This window comes from Gekko japonicus, unplaced genomic scaffold, assembly GCF_001447785.1.
Source record: "Gekko japonicus isolate JY-2015 unplaced genomic scaffold, Gekko_japonicus_V1.1 scaffold275, whole genome shotgun sequence".
In the NCBI taxonomy this organism is placed as follows: domain Eukaryota; kingdom Metazoa; phylum Chordata; class Lepidosauria; order Squamata; family Gekkonidae; genus Gekko; species Gekko japonicus.
The window spans coordinates 708,559-727,225 of record NW_015170895.1 but is presented as its reverse complement, the minus strand read 5'-3'; the positions used below and the strand labels follow the sequence as shown (position 1 = coordinate 727,225).

At 50.1% G+C, this 18,667-nt stretch overlaps 1 protein-coding gene across 1 annotated transcript in view; it reads left to right on the top strand.

Moving 5' to 3' along the window:
- The first annotated feature begins 609 nt into the window (after positions 1 to 609).
- UACA (uveal autoantigen with coiled-coil domains and ankyrin repeats) overlaps positions 610 to 18,667 on the top strand; it is a 44,089-nt gene continuing 26,031 nt past the window's right edge. Inside the window, exons 1-9 of the mRNA XM_015418509.1 lie at positions 610 to 1,049; positions 7,254 to 7,387; positions 10,703 to 10,791; positions 11,716 to 11,780; positions 14,276 to 14,333; positions 15,710 to 15,780; positions 15,874 to 15,980; positions 16,088 to 16,269; positions 16,739 to 16,779. Coding sequence (XP_015273995.1) covers positions 1,014 to 1,049; positions 7,254 to 7,387; positions 10,703 to 10,791; positions 11,716 to 11,780; positions 14,276 to 14,333; positions 15,710 to 15,780; positions 15,874 to 15,980; positions 16,088 to 16,269; positions 16,739 to 16,779 — 783 coding nt within the window. The 5' untranslated portion in view covers positions 610 to 1,013. The remainder of the gene's footprint in view (positions 1,050 to 7,253; positions 7,388 to 10,702; positions 10,792 to 11,715; positions 11,781 to 14,275; positions 14,334 to 15,709; positions 15,781 to 15,873; positions 15,981 to 16,087; positions 16,270 to 16,738; positions 16,780 to 18,667) is intronic.

Genomic DNA, 18,667 nt, shown 5'->3' with positions numbered 1-18,667 from the left:
GGGGGGGGGGGGGGGGGGGGGAGACAGCCTGGCAGCAGGAGTAAGCCGAAACCCGCCGGCTTTCAGAACGGGGCTCTCGTGCTTGTAAAAAGAGAGTTCTTTAAAATAAAATAAAAAAGTAAAGGCATGCGGGTCTTCTAATTTAACTTCTGAGATGCTTTATTTGAAATAGACTCTTTTGCATTCCTCATCCTGTGCAGTCAGGGCTTTGGTAGGCACAGTCGTATGGTCACGAAGCCAGGGCCGGCCGTGAGCGGGTTGGTCGCGGGTCGGACACAGCAGCCCTGCCCGTGTTTACAGTGCCCTCTGTCCCAGTGGCTGCGAGGCGCCCCTTGGAAAGCGTCAGTTCAAAGCTAATTAGGCAGGGCAGTTGGCAGGGCTTGTCGCCCACTCGTGGTCAGATCGTTTTGAGTGTTCCCGCCTCGCTGGCCGCTGGCAACCGTAATCTATTACTCAACAGATGAGCATGCACTGAATGTATTATTAGCTATTCCTTTCGATCGCTCGGCTATCAAGTACCAGGCAAGCCAAAAAATAGCTCTGGAGTGGTGTGCAACTGTCTGCATATTGTTTACGGGATATTTTGGAGCTGGGCACTATTTACTGTGTCTGAGTCTCGGTGGCGGGAGTCAGTCCTCAGCGCCGCAGGAGCGGCAGAAACAAAAAGCTGGCTGATGTAGGGTGCCAGGCAGGGGCAGCCGGAGCAGCTGGCACGGCACGCTGCCCGGGGGGGGGGGCGCGACGGACAGCCGTGCTTGGTAGAGGCTGTCTCGCAAAGCTGCCCGGCCTTTTCAAGAGCGATGAAGTCTGAAGAAGACCCCGAAGATGGAGGGAACCTGACCGGGGACCCGAGCTAAGCGGAGGATGGCCCAAGTGGAACGCAGGAGGGTGGGGGAGTTCTAGCTTCCGACAGAGAAGCTCGCTGGGACTCTGGCTGGCCGCTTCCCCCCGTCTGGTACCTGCGTGCCAAATGCCTTGTTTGTTCTTAGCAGCAGAGACTTGGGAGCTCTAGGATGAGTCGTTGGTTTTCCTGTGCCCTGAAAAACACAGTAGGTATTGCAGAGGTGAATCTGTGGGCAGGGCCGCCTTAACCCTTCCCCCAGAACGTATTGCCCCTTTTTGGTGGTCCGAACTATGGCGGCAGCCGCATATCGTAGGGATACTTCCGTGACTGATTTGGAGGGCATTTGTTATTAACAGCTACTTTATCCAGTGGAAGATGGTACTTCTAGATTTCTTCTGGATTGCTTCTAGATTTCTTTCCCTTTTGCAGAACTTCTTTAATTTTTGAAAGCCTTTCCATGTTATTTGGGAACCTTAATTCCATGTGCAGCCCCATGCGATTTAATTTTGGGAAGAGTTCATTGTTATGATTGTGAATGTAACCAATGCTCCCTCTAGTCTGTGGGTCTTGTGAGCAAAAATTGTACTTCGTGAACTACCGGCATCAAAGTTGTGAGCGAACGATTCGGCTGCTGCATAAATCAGTTTGTTCTGGAGCCCTCCTCCCTGCGCTAAGACAAAAATGTGTGAGCCGGAGGCTAAAAAACTGTGAGCTAGTTCACACTAACTCAGCTTAGAGGGAACACTTAATGTAACTATGATGTAGGTCGGTAAAAGGTGAACATTTGGTTCTCAAGAACACTTAGGAGACGTGGGGTTTAAAATGCTCATCCCGCTGCGGTTAAGAATGTGAAGGATGCTTAGGAGGGCTGGGAAGTAGCTGTCAGTCTGTGTAAGGTAGACAGTGAGGTGCTTTGTAGTCTGTAGTACAGGTATTAAATAGAAATGTTTGTCGTGGGGGACTTGCCACGCAGACAGTGAATTCTGGACGCGCCGTTGCCAAGTGTGAAATTGCAGAGGTGTAGCGTGGGTAGAGTGTCCAACCGGGAGCTGGGAAAGGCAGGTTCGAATCCCCACCCTGCCATGGAAGCTGGCTGGGTGACCTTGGGCCAGTCGCACACTGTCCTCCTAAGCTGCCTCGCAGTGTTGTTGTGCGGATAAAAGGAAAGAGAGGAGAACGGTTGTAAGCGGCTTTGGTTCCCCGCTTGGAAGAAAGGTGGGATGTAAATAAATAAGTAAGAAACAGTGGAGATGGAAATAGCATGTTCACTTTTTCTTTCAATTGGGGGTCTCTGTGTTGGTCTGAAGCAGCAGGACAAAGCTTGAGTCCAGTCGGGCACCTTGAAGACCAACCGAGTTTTATTCTGGGGATAAGCTTTCACGTGCATGCACATGTGTGCACGCGAAAGCTTATCCCCAGAATAAAACTCGGTTGGTCTTAAAGGTGCCGCTGGACTCAAACCTTTTTTCTTTTTTTTGGTAAAAGTGTACTTGTGTTAACAATTTCATCATCTTGAAAATATTTTTAATATTGTCTTGGGAGAAGCCTTTTAAAGAAGGCTTGGGAGAAACGGGACATTTTTGGCAGATGCCTGCTCCCAATTCTGTTTGCTGCGGGGCTCTGGGAATGTGGGGGAAAACAGGAGACTTGCTGAGAAGGGCGGATGGGAAGGGGGGGGGACGTTGACCCTCCGTCCACCTGCTTATTCTCCCCACAAATGGATTCTGAGCTAATGCCCAAAAAATCCGGCCCCGTTTTATCTTTTGAGCGCAGCTGGGGAGGGAAATGTCTTAAATGACCCGGAAGACCTTTTCTCAGTGGAGAGCCAGCAGGTGGACCTGAGGGTTCAAGCTTGGCCCGCTGACCCCCCGACCCCCCCCCCGCAAATGTCTCCATTGCCTGTGTTTGTGTTATGAGGGAAATGTGGGGCTCCTAAGCCCATATTCCTCTAGCATGACAGTTCGCCTGCCCCTTAAAGGTGGAATGTTTGAATGCTCACGGCTATAAAGAGAGCTAGGTCAGATCTGCGGTTCTTTTGAGTTGGCATATCCCGTGCTTTGTAGGGGTCTAGAAAGGAAAGGGCAAAGACCCTGGCCCCGGGAGGGCTGTGAGATGAAAGAAGACACAATCCCGCAGAGGCCAGAATTAGCCGGTGCATAATCACGTACGCTTCCATTGGCTTCTGTGCCTCGTTTTGGCTCCCAGCGAGCAAATCCTCGAGAGTGCACCGCAGGATGGGTGGGCTGCTGCGATGCTCTAATCAGGAGGCGGAGGGAAGGGACGGCAGGCTCCCTGTTATTACACGCCACCTCGATCACTGGCTGTGGGATATTTTTAGAGGATTATTCTACTGTCCTGTGAGTCTGACATGAAAGGGCAGAAGGAGAAAATTGGGGGCCCCGGAGCGATTGCCAAGAGGATCAAAGAGAGGACAGTCTTCCCCAAACTCAGATCCCTCTAAGGTCTTGTAAGGTCCATACTTCCTAGAATGCTCAGTCGAATTTGTGTTTTTTCTTTATGAATTTTTTAAAAAGCAGTTTTTCTCTACGCATTCAATGTGGGAATCCTCTTCTTGCTGGTGGTTGGGGTGTAAACAGTGGGATTTCAGGGAAACAGTGAGATAGGAATGGTTTTCAGTGGCAGATGAGCCTCCTTCTGTAGCCCCAAAGCTCCACAATCTGACCTCATTAACCTAGCAGCGATTCTGCTGCTCCCAGGGTCAGTGCTCCCTCTGAGCTGAGTGAGTGTGAGCTAGCTCACAGTTTTTTTAGCCTCCAACTCACACATTTTTGTCTTGGCTCAGGAAGGATGGCTGCGGCGCAGCAGACAAATCGCTCGCTCACAACTTTAATGCCAGTAGCTCACAAAGAAGAATTTTTGCTCACAAGACTCTGCAGCTTAGAGGGAGCATTGCTCAGGGTGTGTTTCCCTCCTGGGCAACGTTGAGGGGTGGCAGTTAAGGGTTCAGGATGCATGCGCCACACCCTCTGTCCCTCAAGCCATTTCCTTTAACCGGCCCTTGACTACCTTATCCGCCTTGTGCTGTGGATGCAGGATTGTGGGAGGGAGGTTTGGGGTTAGGAATGATGCTCATTATACTTCATGGCAGGCGTCCTTAGACCCTAACTTCGCACACACAAACACACACACATTCTAGGAAAATATAAGCTGGAGAGCTCCGGCACAAGGAATTTTGTCATCCGCCCTGAGCCCGCTTGTGGGGAGGGCGGAATATTAATTGGAACTGAATAAATGAATAAATAAATAAACTGGGAGGAGATGGAGTGCCCTTCACATTGGAGATGCTTTTTTCTCCTCCAGTTGAATCCCTGCCTGGTCTTTTGGCTTCAAAGTAGCCCTTGTAAAATCTTGGCGAGTCAGAATTTGGGTTAGAGAAGAAGAAGAAGAAGAGATTGGATTTATACCCCTTGCCCTTCACTACCCAAGGGAGTCTCAGAGCGGCTGACAAACTCCTTCCCTTCCCCTCCCCACAACAGACAGACACCCTGTGAGGTAGGCGGGGCTGAGAGAGCTCTTGACAGAAACGGCTCTTTTTCATGGACACCTCTTATCAGAACTACAGCTTGCCCAAGGTCATCCAGCAGGTGCAAGTGGAGGAGTGGGGAATCAAACCCGATTCTCCCAGATTAGAGTCCACGCACTTCACCACAACACCAAACTGGGTTGTAAAGATTGTATCCTCACACCAAACTGGGTTGTAAAGATTGTATCCTCTCTGATCCTAATTTGCCCCTCCCCTCAGTTAATTCATTACAACATTTATATCCTTCTTTCCTCTTGGTTCAAAACTTAAACCGTTAAGGAGGTCCAGGGGGCCGGCTTCCCCCTCCCTCCCTCCTCTCCCTCGCCCCTTCTTATCTTTAAATGCAGCTGCAGGCAGTATTCTGTGGCTCCTGTGCGGTGCAAAATGTTCATTGGTTTTTTTTTTTAAATTTACAAACTTGTATGTTTCTGCTTATCTGTGGGTACACAGCAATCCCTACCTCATCTAGGTAGTTCTGTTTCCCTGCTCTGTGGCGGGACCGTCAGGTTGGAGCGATGAGACCGTCCTCCAGTGAACCTGAGGGCCTAGTCTGTGTAGCGGAATGGATGATCATGCTTGGAAAGTTGCAACTTACGCTGGGTGTTGAAAATGCACCCTGATGTGAAAGTTCCCCATGAAAGGGGAGAAGAAGATGTACTCAGGCTCTCCCTGACTGGCTAGGTCAACTCCATGGTCCAGGCACAGTATCTGTGGCTCCTTCCTGGATTTCGTGGTCCTGACCGACCACAGAAGGTGCAGAGCCGAACTGTCGTTTCGTCTAATGCTCGTGCAGAAGCAGGAGAGTGTGTGTTGAAGGGGCTGACTTGCGGCATGATGGGGGGGGGGGGACAGAGGAAGGAAGTTTCCATATCTCTGAGGGCCACTTCCTGTTTTCTTTCCTGACATTGCTCCGGGTCCATCGGCCAGGAAATTGTCCCGTATATTGATCTGGGGGGCAGGGAGGTATCCAGAGAAAAGCATGCTTATTTTTGTTTATATCTTGCTTTTCTTCCTTGTATGTACTCAGCGCAGCTTATTGCTTCATTCTCTCTTCTTCTGCCTTCTCACAACCGCCTTGTGGAGTGGGTTAGGCTGAGAGATTGTGACCGGGCCCAAGGTCACCCAGCAGTCTTCTGTGGGAGAGTGGGGAGTGGGACCGGGTGGTCCCAGGTCTGAATCAGACTAGAGATGTAAAATTTCCGGAAATTTTGAAGCTCGGGAAAAAAACCGTTTTTTTTCCAGTTTTTTCCCGGAAAAAACAGAAATTTTCGGAAAAAATGAAAAAAATGCTACATTAGCATTTCATTTGTCTAAATTGAAAGTCATTCTGTTACTTTAGGAACATAAAATATGACTATGGACATTTTTACTTGGCATGAAATTATCACAACTAGCATATTAAAAATATAGTGTATCCAAACAGTTATTACAAACAGAATACCCACCCACATGCAAAAACAAAACTGAAACCTTTTTCTTTTCTTCTGACAATAGCACCTCCTAAAGGAAGAAATGCGTCTTGTTCCATAGTCATTTTTTTTTCTTTTCTTTTTTCAATTTTTCGGAAAAAAACAAAAAAGGCTTCAGGAAAAAACCCGAAAAAACCCGGTTTCCCCCCGAATGTTTCCGTTTTTTTTCCGGGCCTTCCCATCTCTAAATCAGACACACTGAGTCAAACACCGTGCCTTTCGAGCTCTGCGGATATACGTGGCACAGTGGGGAAGCCCACTGCTTTTAAGGCAGAGCACAATCTTCACATCGAAGGAAAGCGCGGTGCGATATGAGCGAAACGAAGCTGGTCCAGGAAGCTCTTTCTTATCTCTGTACTGAAACATGACTAATACCACCTGGTGGTGCTGGGAGGTGGAAGTTTCAAAAGCAGCACGCTTTGCTGTTGTTCAAAGGCAGAGCACCATCCTTTGAAGCACCTCTGATTTAAATGAATTCTGCAAAGTACTTACAGAAAGGAGGGTGAGGTGAGAGGAGGAGACTTCCAGGGTCTTGAGCAGTGTTCCCTCTAAGCTGAGTTAGTGTGAGCCAGCTCACAGTTTTTTAGCCTCCAGCTCACACATTTTTGTCTTCGCTCAGGAAGGAGGGCTCCAGACACATTTTTGTCTTGGCTCAGGAAGGATGGCTCCAGAGCAAACTGAGTTATGCAGTAGCCAAATCGCTGGCTCACAACTTTAATGCCAGTAGCTCGCAAGGTAGAATTTTTGCTCATAAGACTCCGTAGCTTAGAGGGAGCCTTGGTCTTGAGGACAAACGGCTTGAAACCAGTTTTTCTCGTCAAAAAAAGAAGAAATGCAGAGAACTCTGCGGAGGGCCTTCTGGAGTTCACTTCTAAGAAGGCTCTAAGGGAGACCAACTGGCTGCAGTCCAAGCAACCCACATCTGGGAAAGATCTTTCCATCCCACTGCCGTGTACTCCAGTTTAGTCAGGGTTAGGGTTTTCTCTGGTTCGACAGGCCTCGCCTTGTGGAGGAGAAGAGAATTCTAGCTTTGTCTCAGACTTTTAAGAACATTCAAAAACATGTAGAGTTTTGCTTTCAAAGTACAGAGACATTGCAGTTCATTCACCTTTTGGAATCTCTTAAGTACTCCCCCATTAAGCAGGCAGTAACTCTGAATAATGAGTAACACTTTTCAAGATTTATACTGCTAGAGCCTTCGATGGCTATTATATTTCACCTCCTGTTACGGCTCTTGCAGCGAAATCTGCCTCCCTCCCAGCTGCACGGGGCAGACATAGGTGGGACGCTCCTCCTTCCTTAGATCAGTAGCACCTTGCGGGATGTTGCTTCACGTTTTTCCATTAGATTTCCTCCGCCGAGCACTAAACACACTTGCTCTGTGTCCCTCGCACAGCTGACTGCAGACTGGAACAAATACGATGACCGGCTAATGAAGGCAGCTGAACGGGGTGATGTGGAGAAGATCGCATCGGTCCTTTCGAAAAAGGGGGTGAATCCCACCAAGTTGGATGTGGAAGGGAGATCAGCGTGAGTACCGAGCTGTGGGGGGGCCGTCTGTCCGGGGGAGGAATTCTCCTGGGGTGTGCGTGGGGAGGGGCTCTTTCGAAACTGCCCTCTAACAGCAGTCTGTTACCGGTACAAGACACCGCTCTGTGTATGCCGGCAAGGTAATTACGATTGTGCCACATTCCCTGCTCACGTGATGTAGAACTCAACGGAGGTGCCTTAACATAGGTAAAGGTAAAGGTTCCCTTGCTCGAAAGCCAGTTGAATCCGACTCTAGGGTTGCGGTGCTCTTCTCCATTTCAAAGCCGAAGAGCCAGCGCTGTCCGAAGACGTTTCCGTGGTCATGTGGCCGGCATGACTAAACTCCAAGGCGCACGGAACGCTGTTACCTTCCCACCGAAGTGGTACCTATTGATCTACTTGCAATTCCTTGCTTTCGAACTGCTAGGTTGGCAGGAGCTGGAACTAGAGACGGGAGCTCACTCCGTCATGCGGCACACCCGGGTCTCGAACTGCTGAACTACCGACCTTCCACAGCCTGCAGTTCAGCGTCTTAACCACTTGAGCCACCGCAGCTCCTTAACATACAGTTCTGCAAACGTTCAGGCGCTCCCAGTGTTGTGTTTCATCCTAAAACGTCCTTGTTTTGTACAGGGAATTCACTGCATTATTTGAACCCTCTCTGGGGAATAGTCCTCTTCCCAGTAGTTCTAATGTCTAGCACTGATGTTGTGCTGCAAGATTTCGAATACAACCTTGCCTGTGTTTTCAGAAGTCTTTACCTCTGAGCATGTCAGGTTGTCTCTCCAGATTGTCCTAATGCCTGGAGGAGGAGGAAGAAGAAGAAGAGGTTGGATTTATACCCCGCCCATCACTTGGAGTCCCAGAGCGGCTTACAAACTCCTCTCCCTTCCCCTCCCCACAATAGACACCCTGTGAGGTAGGCCAGGCTGAGAGAGCTCTAAGAGAACTGTCCTTGAGGGAACAGCTCTGACTGACTGAACTATGGCTTGCCCAAGGTCATCCAGCAGCTGCAAGTGGAGGAGTGGGGAATGAAACTCGGTTCTCCCAGGTTAGAGTCCAGTGCACGCACACTTAACCACTGCACCAAACTGGCACAAACACAGCAAGCTGGCTGTGGAGAAAGGGAGTGAACTGGCTACGCCCACACACCCCTAGCCCGCTCGCTCTTTTCCTGGGTAACTGCCGTGGTGGGGTTGGATGTGGCCAGCTTGCTGTCCTCACATCGGTTTCCTGGGTGCTGAGCTGAGAGCACGGGGGCTGTGGGGAAGGGTAGGGGGTTGCTGGAGTGGAGGGGCCCCTTTTCGCACACCCCTGGCCCTCCCATAGCTCAGGAAGGCTCGCTGCTTATCCTCCAGTCCCTGTGACAGCAGCTCTTTCAAGGCGCCAACCACCTGCCCACCACAAGCCCTCCTGGGCAATGGCCTGGCCCACTCACTTGGTGCCATGTTGGGAACAGTGCTCAGGAGAGCTGTGTGTGGCTCCCAAGCCAAGGAGTGATGACCGCTTCTTGAGCATGTTTCATATTGGTGGACCAACTTTTTGTTGTTGTTCAGTCGCACAGTCGAGTCCGACTCTTCGCGACCCCATGGGACCAGATCACACCAGGCCTTCCGGTCTTCCGCCGTCCTCTGAAGTTGGCTCAACTTCATGTTCATTGCATCTGTGACACTGTCTAACCATCTCATCCTTTGCCGTCCCCATCTTCTTTGACCTTTAATCTTCCCCAGCATCAGGGTCTTCTCCAGTGAGTGCTCCCTTCTCATTGGGTGGCCAAAGTATTTGAGCTTCAGTTTCATTATCTGGCCTTCCAGGGAACAGTCAGGGTTGATTTCTTTTAGGATTGACTGATTTGATGTCCTTGCAGTCCAAGGGACTCTCAAGAGTCTTCTCCAGCACCACAGTTCAAACGAATCTATTCTTCGGCGCTCGGCCTTCCTTATAGTCCAACTCTCGCAGCCATACATGAGAGACATACAGTGGACCAACTGCTTTGATTTTATTAGGAATCTTCAGAATGTCGAGTGTCGGGTTTTCCCCCCCCAACTACATAGCTGCTTCTGCAGTTATACAGGACAAAGAAATTCTTCTCTTGAATTTGAGAAGAGCGAATATATATCCAAGATTTTTTACAAAAGAAGAAAGTCATGCGTAGCTATAACTGTAACATTAATACTGCATTTTCATTCCCTTTCTGTCTTCCCAGTAAGTTGCAAAACAAAGGGAATAGATCCAGTACACATTCTTCCAAGCACAGTTTATTATTTTTAATCCATTGGTATTTAAAAGGAAGCCCACGGTCAACCAGAGGGTCTGCTGTTGCTAGACCATGTGATATATTCCATTGTCTAAAAACGATCCTTACAAGAAAACTGGGTGTTTTCCTGAGTTTTTTTGCATTTGCTTAGCCGGTGTCGGTATGAACAGATCACATTTTTTGTTTGTGTAGTAATAATCAGCTGACTTGAAAGCAAGGGACTAGTTTGTCTCTGCCTGGCTTTCTCAGAAAATCTGGTTGTGCGTGTGTCTGATTTGCTTGGAAAGATTGTTGGGAGACCAGAAGAAAATGGCCCGGTCTTTCCCATGTGGTTCATATTACCTGTGTGAGGTCTGCTCCTCTTTCAGGTCTCTTTTTTTGTTCCTGTACACCTGTCCTCCCACATGATAAAGAGGAGGGGAGTTCTTGTAGTCATTTCAGAACTTTTCTGAATATCCAGAGCTTTGAATAGAAGCCTCAAGTTACTCCACAGAGCTGTGCCTTGGCCTTAAATCATAAGTGGCGAGAGCGTCTAATAACAGGGGTTCTTCCACGAGACGTCTATTGGGTGGCTTACGGTGAGTGATTCTGTTGAGGTAGTTCTCGCTCACGTAGCACGGCGCTCCTCGGGTTTCAATCAGGAAAGCAGCCAGAGCGGTTTTCGCTGATTTGTACGTGATTGTACAAATCAGCGGCTGTTTTCTCTGTGCAGGCTGAGATTGAAAGGAGCTGCAATGGGTGGCAAGCTGCTCACTGGGACCGGGACCGGGCAGTCGGACTTCTCAGCTAGGCTAGAAGGAGGCGGCCAAAAAATCTTCTGCCTCAGATTTATCAGGCTGTTGTAAAGATTACCGAGATACACATATAACTCATGACTGAGGCTTGCTGCAGCAGTAGACAAGAGACTGTAATCAGACTTAACCTGCATTCCACTGGGTTGTTCTTCCCTTGTGAACTGAGTTCAAGTTCACCTCTCTTCATGTTGTGTGTCGTCCCCCCCAATTCATTGTGATCCATGTACCCAACAGTCTAATTTTCCTCCCCCTTTTCTTGTTTAGATTCCACGTTGTAGCCTCAAAGGGGAATCTCGACTGTCTGAATACCATTCTTGTACACGGAGTTGACATTGTCGCTACTGATGCCGCAGGTACGGTGGCCCTTTGAAAATGTCAGGATAACGTTGTTCCTAAATGAGTTAGTGGAAGATAGGGCAGGTCAAACTGTTCGTGTGTTTCTCAAACGTATCAAGTAAAATGTAAACAGTCCTAGTCCTAAACAGGCTTCCAATAATTTGTGAAAAATGCTTTTCTTCTGGCTTTGTGAACCCATTGCATTCCCAGTCGTGGCTTGGAGTTCTGGGTGGGGATGGGGTGGATTTGGGAGGGTGGGGTGCAGCACACGGAAACAAAGGAGGTGGCAGAAGGATGCAAACAAGAGTCTGCTTTGGTTAACAGTTCAAACCAGTCTTTTTTCTGTTAGACCAGGGGTGTCAAACATGTGGCCCGGGGGCCAGATCAGGCCCCCGGAGGGCTTCTGTCAGGCCCGCAGTGGAACTGGCTGTCTTCTGCTTCTTCTTCCAGTTCTGCTTCTGCTGCGTCATTGTAGGTTTGCAGCTTACAGATACACACCTGACCAGCATACTCAAGATTGCAACAGCACAGACATTTTAATGAAATAATTCAGAGCAAGAGGGGTCAATTATCAGACACTGTTAAATAAACAAAATATTGCAAGAGGGCTAATGTTTTAAGCATGATTTTATTTTAAGTTTAAAAAAAAACACTTTTGTGTTTGTGTCCTTTATAAAGTTTATAACTCCGCTACCTGGCATTACATTTTATGACACGCATGGCCCGGCCCAACAAGGTCTCATTTATGTGACATGCGGCCCTCATAACAAATGAGTTCGACACCCCTGTTTTAGACCCTTTTGGACTAAGAGGTACCAGCATGGCTTACAGAGCCAACGGTGTATAATTGTATGTGTTTAAGTAAGTTCCTGGTATTGTTGAGCATTGTGGCGTGTTGCTTTATGGCTCCCGTTTTCCTTGTCGCTTTATCCTCTCTCTAGGAAGGAATGCTCTGCACCTGGCTGCCAAATATGGGCATGCACTCTGCCTGCAGAAACTGCTGCAGGTACTGAATGTTTGACAATTCATTTAATTTCTATTCAGCGTGTAAGAATAATGCTCAGGAAAAATCCTTGCTTCTGGTGCACTGATGATCGAACGAGTAAAGAAGAGGAAGAAGAAGAAGAGATTGGATTTATACCCCGCCCTTCACTCGGAGTCTCAGAGCGGCTTACAAACTCCTTTCCCTTCCCCTCCCCACAACAGACACCCTGTGAGGTAGGTGGGGCTGAGAGAGCTCTTGACACAAACTGCTCTTTTTCAAGGACAGCTGTGCCAGCCAGAGCTTGTGGCTGACCCAAGGTCACATCAGCAGGTGCAAGTGGAGGAGTGGGGAATCAAACCCGGTTCTCCCAGATTAGAGTCCGCACACTTAACCACTACACCAAACTGGCTCTCCAAAGCATCAGTAAAAGTAAAGCAGTGCATGAAACCTTTTTAAAAGGGCCACAGAGCAGAAACGCAGTTAGTAGATTCAACCACGAATTTTAAGCAGCCGCTGTTGGTTCATTTGCTTACTTTGTTTGCATACTGCCTTTGTCCCCAGTGGGGGGGGGGGCAGAGCGACTCTCTCATTCTCCTCTCCTCTGTTTTGTCCCTCCCAAAAAGTCCCGTGGGAGAGGTTATGCTGAGAATGTAGGACTGGCCCAAGGTGACCCAGAGAGCTTCCGTGGCAGAGAGAGGGGATTTGAACCTGGTCCCACCAGCCTAATCCAGCAGACGCTCTAACCACTGCACCGTCACTGCCACTGAGTAGCCACTCGGCCCAGGCTGTGCTCCAGTAAAGCCGAGCTGTAAATTCGACAGAACCGAATAATAGCAAGGGGAGAAGAGCACAGCCGAGCCTTTGCCTTCTGTCTGAACACCTCCACTGGAGGGGCCAGGGTGGTGGTGCCACGGGGCATTCAAGAAGCAAGCCCAGGGCTCTTCTGTGAGGGAGAGCAGACGTCGCCAGGGATGCTTCTCCTGGGGCGGAGCGCCAAACCCGCAAGCCAGCTGCTGTCCCCATGGGAGAAAGTCTGGCTTGATTTGTGTAGCTGAAAACCGCATTCAGCGTACGGGAACAGAACGGTGCGTAAGTGCCTCGTGAGATCCTTGCGCAAGTGAGACAAACTGCTCCTGTGGGTCGAAATGCTGGGATCATTGAATATTTAATTATTTATCGGTGTTCTTTGTAGCTGCCTTTCTCACAGGGATTCGAGGTGGATTACATGGGGGGGAGTGGGTACAGCCACACACAAGAAATGGGACATTCAGTAACCAGAAAGACCTGAAGTATAGCATAATTATTAGCACGATACATTTAGTGGTACAGAAATGACATAATAATAATAATTATTATTTATTCAATTTATTAATCGCCCTTATCAGCTTATCTGGGTGATGTACAAAGGGGCAGAATGCCAAAAAATATACAAAACATTAAAATTCAATATACAACAATGCAAATTTAAATTCAGAATAAAAGATCCAAAGTGGAGTCCTATAATGTTTTTTTATAGAGAGCCAGTTTGGTGTAGACTCTAATCTGGGAGAGACGGGTTTGATTTCCCACGCCTCCACTTGCAGCTGCTGGATGACCTTGGGCAAGCCCTAGTTCTGATAAGAGCTGTCCTTGAAAAAGAGCAGTTTCTGTCAAGAGCTCTCTCAGCCCCACCTACCTCACAGGGTGTCTGTCTGTTGTGGGGAGGAGAAGGGAAAGGAGTTTGTAAGCCGCTCTGAGACACCTTTGGGTAGTGAAGGGCGGGGCATAAAGCCAATCTCTTGGTGTAGTGGTTAGTGTAGTGTCGTGCGTGGACTCTGATCTGGGAGAACCGGGTTTGATTCCCCACTCCTCCACTCGCACCTGCTGATGTGACCTTGGGTTAGTCACAAGCTCTGGCACAGCTGTCCTTGAAAAAGAGCAGTTTCTGTCAAGAGCTCTCTCAGCCCCACCCACCTCACAGGGTGTCTGTTGTGGGGAGGGGAAGGGAAAGGAGTTTGTAAGCCCCTCTGATAATCCTTCGGGTAGTGAAGGGCTATGGGGTATGAAACCAATCTCTTCTTCTCTCTTATCCCAATTCATGACTACCGGCCAGTTTTCTGGGCAGGGGGAAAGTGAATTCAGAACAAAAGGGGAGGGGTGCCAGCCAGTGTGGTAAGCGCTGCTGCCCTCGACCAAAAGCCTGGCGGAACGTCTCAGCCTTACAGACTCTGCGGAATGGCATAAGGTCCCGCAGGGCCCGGGTGTCATTTAGCAGAGAGTTGGCCCTGGCCCTGTTTGCAAACAGCCGGACACCCTTGGGGCCAGGGATCTCCAGCAGGCTGTTATCTGAAGAGCGCAAGACGGTCCCGGGGACACAGTCCTGTGGGATCCTACTTAAAACCAACAGGATCCGGCTTAGAGGAAGCTGTGCACAGCAGTGTAGGCCACCCTCCCTAATCAGTTATCCAGACAAGTTTGCAAAACCCATTTTGCGCCGTGCAGCCCTGTTGACGAAATCCCTTTGGCTGTTCCGACAGTACAACTGCCCGACAGAAAATGCCGACCTCCAGGGCCGAACTGCTCTGCACGATGCAGGTAAGGGTGCTTCTCCGCCGTGCCCCTTTTTTTGCCCCTCGACGCCCTGCACGAGCCCCTGGCGTTGAGGCCGCCTGGTCGACAGCCGCTTGCCCGGCTGTCTGTGGCAGGCAGGAGTCTCTGTCCGGTGCTCTGACAGAAAGAGGGCCGCTTCTCTTATTTCAGGTCACGGGCGTGCTGGATGCTGAACAAATATACGAGGGGGGGGGGTGTATTGGGTGTTCAGTGAGCTGCTCACGTCTTGTGCGGGACTAACAGTTCCTGCAGACTTCTTTGCAAGGCCGGTATGAAGATGCTTGGTGTCATTTCCCTGTCAGAATCCCGCAGCAATCCGTCCTCAACGACGTTCCTTCGGAAGGCTCAAGTTCATTGAGTACAGTAAAGGCAGGTCATCTGTGCTTACATTCAGCGTCAGAAGTAACCCTAAGGGCGGGAGAGGGGAAGATATACAGGATTCAGAGTGGGGTCCCCCGATGGAGTTGAGCCAATCAGGGAATTAGCTGAAGCGCTCCTAAACGAATGGGTTCACATTCCCAGCAAAGCATCAGGAGAGAGGTACCAAGGTCACAGGCCTAGGCTAAGAGATAAGGGCCAGGGCTATCTTTGGGCAGGAAGGCACAGGAACGGAGTTCTGGCTGGCTCCCGAGTTGGCCACGCCCAGCAGGAGCTCATTAGCATAATAGGCCACACCCAACAGCAGGAACTCATGAGGATTGGCTACAATTAGGGGTGTGTGGCCTAACATGCAAAGGAGTTCCTGCTACAAAAAAAGGCCCTGGGTTTTGGCAACAAACAAGGTAAACAGAATAACAAGCAAAAGGTGGGTGTGGCTGGATGACCACACTTCTGGTAACATGGTTGGGAGTTTTGTCTTCCCGGGTATGCCGAGGGTCCGGCGTGGGTCGTGCCAGTCCCGCCGCCGTAGCCTCAGAGGCTGTGGAGGAGCCCGTGGCGGGACATGGGCTTTTTCTACAAAAAGAGCCCTGGATAAGGCACAGCGAGGAGAAATGAAAGTGAAGATTCCAGCACAGCAAGAAGCTATTCCTCAGCCGTCTTCCCCACCACCACCACCTGCAATGGCGGCGTAGCTGACATTCCCAAATGCTGCACATTCAGCATTAGGTTAAGCAAATACCAGTCTAGACCCCTTGGATCTGTTCTGTGAACGGCGCCCCTTTCCTCTGGCCCTCGGAGGCCAGTGCTGAGAAACCTCCTCTGTCAGAGCAGGCAAAGCAATAGCGGGATACAATGGGATGGCGCTGCTTTGAAGCAGAGTGGGTTCTCTTAGGACTACAGCTGAGATTCGGGGTCCAGCAGCTCTCTGGCCGGTACCTAACGGCCCCCCTTTGCTGACCGTGTCCCTCTGTTTCCCTCAGCCATGTCCGACTGCCCCTCCAGCATCCAGCTGCTGTGCGATCACGGAGCCTCGGTGAATGCCAGAGACGGAGTAAGTCTTGGCTGTGCCGCTTCGGAGCCCTCCTGCTTTGGCCGAGCTCCTTGCAATCTTTCCTTCACCTTTTCCTCCTCTCCCCCCCCCTAGGATGGAAGGACGCCACTGGTGCTGGCCACTCAGATGTGCCGTCCAATCATATGTCAGCTCCTGCTCGACAGAGGTGCTGATGTCAACGCGAGAGACAAGCAGAACCGGTAACGCCTCCATCGCGTAGAGCTCTCTCCGAGTCAAGTGGGTTTCCCCTCAACAACCCACAGGAAGCTGATTAAAGCCGACATGTCCTTGTTCTTTCTGCCTTCAGGACTGCTCTGATGTTAGGCTGCGAATACGGCTGCAAGGACGCCGTGGAGGTCTTGCTCAAGAACGGTGCCGATGTCTCGTTGGTGGATGCCCTCGGCCACGACTGTTCTTACTATGCAAGGATCGGCGACAGTGTCGATATTTTGCAGCTAATAAAAGCTGCCTTTGAGGAGTCCAGCAAGAGTACGTTGCCCTTCCTTTTACTTGGGGAGGAAGCAGTAAAGGGGGAAAACTTAACTTCTCTTCTTACGGCCCCAACGGGAGACTAGACAGGCGTGGGAGGATATGCTCTGGAGGGTGTGGTCAGCTTGAAGCCTGCCCCCCCCCCGTCCCGCCTGCCATACCTGGGGGGGGGGGGGGGGGAGAAGAAAAATCCTTGGTCAGTGGGGGGGGTCTAAACGGAAAGAGAATTCTTTTGCCATGTGCTCTTAAGGGATTCATGGCTAGTTTTCCTTCTCTGTTTTTGTGCGTGTGTTTCCGTCTTCCTTGTTTAAAAGTCTAGGTTTGCGTGCGATGCTGTACGCAGAGTGCTGAGAGTGCAAACTGACAAAACATCTTTTTAGCTTGCTCGGAATGAGCTAACGATCCAGTCCTCTGAATGATAAACTTGGGCGATAAGCGAATTATGGTGTGTTTTCTCTCTCCTTTTTAGCGAGTTACGAATTTATGAAGAAAGGGCAGCCCGTATTAAAGGTAAAGGTTCTGTGTTTTATTTATTCATTTAATTCATTTTATTAGATTTATATACCGCCCTCCCCAACGGGCTCAGGGTGGTGTACAACATTTAATATACAATTAAAACAATATTAAAATAACAATTTACACATAAAACCGTAAGATACCGCATAATTATAAAAATGGTCAGATGATTAATCAAAATCAGGCCGCTGATGGACAGTTGGCCTGGAGAATTGGGCAGGAAGCGTTAGGGCCAGAGAAGCTGGTGGGAGGAAGAGGGGGACGGTCTGCTGCCTCCACCAAATGCCCAGCGGAAGAGCTCCGTCTTGCAGGCCCTGCAGAACTGCAATAAATCCCGCAGGGCCCTGATCTCACCCGGGAGCTCATTCCACTAGCCGAAAAAGCCCTGGCCCTGGTCGAGGCAAGTCGGACGTCCCTGGGGCCGGGGACTACCAGAAGATGTTGATTGGTGGACCTCAGTGCTCTATGGGGCTCCTATGGGGAGAGGTGGTCTCGAAGGTACGCTGGCCCCTGGCCGTATAGGGCTTTGTGTTGCATTTGAGAGAGTTTGTGAGTGAAGGGGGCTCCTGCTTCCTTGGGGTTTAGGCTGAGCGTCTCTCCTCCAAGAGAGGCCTCATCTCCTACCTCCCCTTCAGCAGAAGCGGTTACCTGCCTGCCTGCCTTACCTGTCTGCTAGCCCTCCCTCCCCTGCAAGCAGGCTCAGGGGGAGTTACAGTAGCAGTAGGTAACACAATCCCAACTTCAAAACACAACCAATTGTTAAACAACAATGAAGCAACCTCAGTAAATAACAGTGTCATCAGTAGCATCAATAAATAACAGTTGGATGGCATCGTCCGGTCACTCCGGCATATGCTCCCCAGGTGTGTGCCAGTGGATGGCACTGGGTGCTGACAAGGCAGACGAAAGACAGTACAGGTTGCCTTTAACAAGCAAGGTAAGGCAATGCGGGGGGGGGGGTGTGTTGATGCCAGTGTACATCCCGATGTCAACAGGAGTGCTGTCGGTTGAGAGTCCGAAGGGGTCCCAGCAGACATATCTCCGGCAGGCAAGGGGGTCAGTGCGGACTCCCAAAGTGCCACTCGAAGCCTCGCAGCTCTGTTTTTGCGGGTCTGATTGGAGAACTTGGAGCAATGGCGACAAGCGTCTGGGCGTCTGGGTGATGAGTTTCTCCAAGGCAGAGAATGCAGAGTGTGTGGCCGTCACGGGTGGCAAGCTTGCTGCCACAGCCGACACACAATTTAAACCATCCCCACTTTTCGGCCATAAAAGAATTAAATGGCACCAAAATAAAAAGATGGCTCTCGGATGAGGTGAAGTAAAATTTACCTCAGAGCGGGGGGTGGGGGGGAGGGCAGGGAGCCACCTGAGGTGTGGCAACCCTCAGAAAAAAGTCATATTTTTTTTTTAGTAAAGAATAAAATAAACGTAGCACAAGGGAAAAAAGAATGGTTTGAGCAATCCCTCGTGAGAGGAAAGTAACGTTTCTTCACTGACCGGCAGAAAACAAGCTGTTAACAGCATGGCGGTCAGAAGAGAACTGGCTGGATGTCCGCACCCCGCCTCTTGGGGCATGCGCAGTGGGGTTCCCGCACATGCCTGGGAGGGAGGCGCGAAAATCCCTTTGTGAGCTTTGCATACCACCGATTCGGATCAGCACAGGCGCATAATCCCATGGGTGTGATGAACAGAGACCACGAAGAAGATAAACAGGTTGCTTACCTGTAACTGGTGATCTTCGACTCTGTGAAGTCACAGCATCCACCCGTCCTTCCCCACTGCTGTCCTCCTCAGTACTCTTCTCTGGTTATTGACATGACAGCAGTCAGAAGAGAACTGGCGGGGTGCGGACATCCTTGGGGCATGCGCAGTGGGGGGGCAT